Raw genomic sequence first — 1,669 nt, forward strand, 5'->3', positions numbered from 1 at the left:
CCCCGCTGAGTGCCAGCCACTGCTGCAGATGGAGGGGCCCAGGGCCAACCCCAGTGCCCGCCCCATGCCCACCTATGTGCCTGCCCGGCAGCCAGAGCCATCTGCCCCTCCAGAAGGTGAAGAGGCAAGCGGCCCTAAGCAGAAGACGTGCCAGTGTTGTGCGGTTATGTGAGCCCGTGCCCTCCACCCAACTCCCAGCTCCTCTCACAGCTACCTCGGCCTCTTGGCATCCAGCAGGCAGTCCCAGGCGCAGACGGGGCACCAAGGGACTGACCATGGCACCTGGGAGCCAGTTGGTCTACACGTCCACCTCCACCTGGGCTTCTGGACCCCTCACCCGCTGCCTGTGACCCTGGCCCTCTTCTGTGACAAAGCCTTTTATACTTGAAAATAAAAGTTAAGCATTCGGACAGTGTGAATGTGTGTGTTGCCGGCCCACAACCACCTCACTGTCTGCTGGTGGGAAGTGGAGGGCTTGACTCTGCTAGAAGCAGATTGAGTCAGTGAGAGTTAAATAGATGTGGCTGCTGTAACAAAAAGATCTCAAGCTAGAGTAGCTATCAAAAGAAATAATTTTATTTCTTTGGACACTTCTATGGCATCACTTGGAAACTCTTGTGTTCTTTCTGTTTCTTGCGCTGCCTTCACCTTGGGTGTGGTCAAAGCTGCATCACAGGGCATACCAATGCTCCAGCTCATGGGAAAGGGAAGGGAATGTGGAAGAGCCCCCACCCAGGCCCAGCGTTGGCACATGTCACCTCTGCTTATGTTTCACCAGTGAGAACTCAGTCCATGGTTACACCTAGCTGCAAGGGAGGCTGGGAGTGCATCCGACTACAGTTCTATTATAGCAGCAGGACAGATATGGGGAGTAGCTGCCACTCTGGATATCACGTATTTTTCCTTTGCTCCCTCATCCATCCACATTTTCCCTGCAGGGCCAGGCCCTTCTCTGTAGGGGTCCTTTAGTCTCAGCTCTTCCTTGGCTGGGTGTCCTCAGGCAAGTGACTCAGCTCTGAGCCTCTATGTCTTCATCTGTCAAAGGAGCTCCCTTCTCCCCTCCTGAGGTCAGTTCAGGCCGTAGCCTGGAGCCTGCAGTGGGGCTCAGAAGGCCCAGCTCCTCAGGCGTGGGCAGGAAGTGTTTCTCATACCCAGAGTCCAGTGGTGCCAAGGGCTGGGGGGGCTCCTTAACTGGAACCTGCTCTATTTCCTCCACTTCCAGGATGGGTGAGTCACCAGGGGGCTGGGCCTGGGGCACCTCCTGGGGAGAGAAGAGACCGAGATTGTTCCCCTTGTACCTGTGTGCGTGCTAAGTTGCTTCAGTCGTGTCCGACTCTGCAACCCTATGGACCGCCAGGCTCCTCTGTCCATGGGATTCTCCAGGCAAGAATACTGGAGTGGGTTGCCATGCCCTCCTCCAGGGATCTTCCCAACCCAGGGATCAAACCCACGTCTCCTGCATTGGCAGATGGATTCTTTACCACTAAATCCTGGGAAGCCCCTTCCCCTCATACCCCCCACCCTAATTCTCAACTATCCCCCACCGTCCAGCTTTCCCCAACCCCCTAGAGGGCCCCAAGAAGCCAGGCTTTTCACTCACCTTCATGTGTGGCAGGCTGAAGTTGCTATTGGCAGGGGCAGGGAACTTTTCCCCCGCCCCCGGGGGCGG

General features: G+C 56.5%; 2 protein-coding genes across 2 annotated transcripts in view; one reads left to right on the top strand and one right to left on the bottom strand.

Annotated features, from left to right (window-relative positions):
• Window positions 1-350, top strand: part of PALM3 (paralemmin 3) — a 9,359-nt gene extending 9,009 nt beyond the window's left edge. The window contains exons 8-9 of the mRNA XM_010855518.1: window positions 29-116; window positions 211-350. Of these exons, the coding sequence (XP_010853820.1) occupies window positions 29-116; window positions 211-350 (228 nt within the window). The remainder of the gene's footprint in view (window positions 1-28; window positions 117-210) is intronic.
• A 204-nt stretch (window positions 351-554) lies between these two features.
• Window positions 555-1,669, bottom strand: part of IL27RA (interleukin 27 receptor, alpha) — a 24,094-nt gene continuing 22,979 nt past the window's right edge. The window contains exons 14-15 of the mRNA XM_010855439.1: window positions 1,601-1,653; window positions 555-1,261 (exon numbers count right to left, since the gene is read on the bottom strand). Of these exons, the coding sequence (XP_010853741.1) occupies window positions 1,010-1,261; window positions 1,601-1,653 (305 nt within the window). The 3' untranslated portion in view covers window positions 555-1,009. The remainder of the gene's footprint in view (window positions 1,262-1,600; window positions 1,654-1,669) is intronic.

Source organism: Bison bison, unplaced genomic scaffold (assembly GCF_000754665.1).
Source record: "Bison bison bison isolate TAMUID 2011002044 unplaced genomic scaffold, Bison_UMD1.0 scf7180017864365, whole genome shotgun sequence".
Taxonomy (NCBI): Eukaryota; Metazoa; Chordata; class Mammalia; order Artiodactyla; family Bovidae; genus Bison; species Bison bison.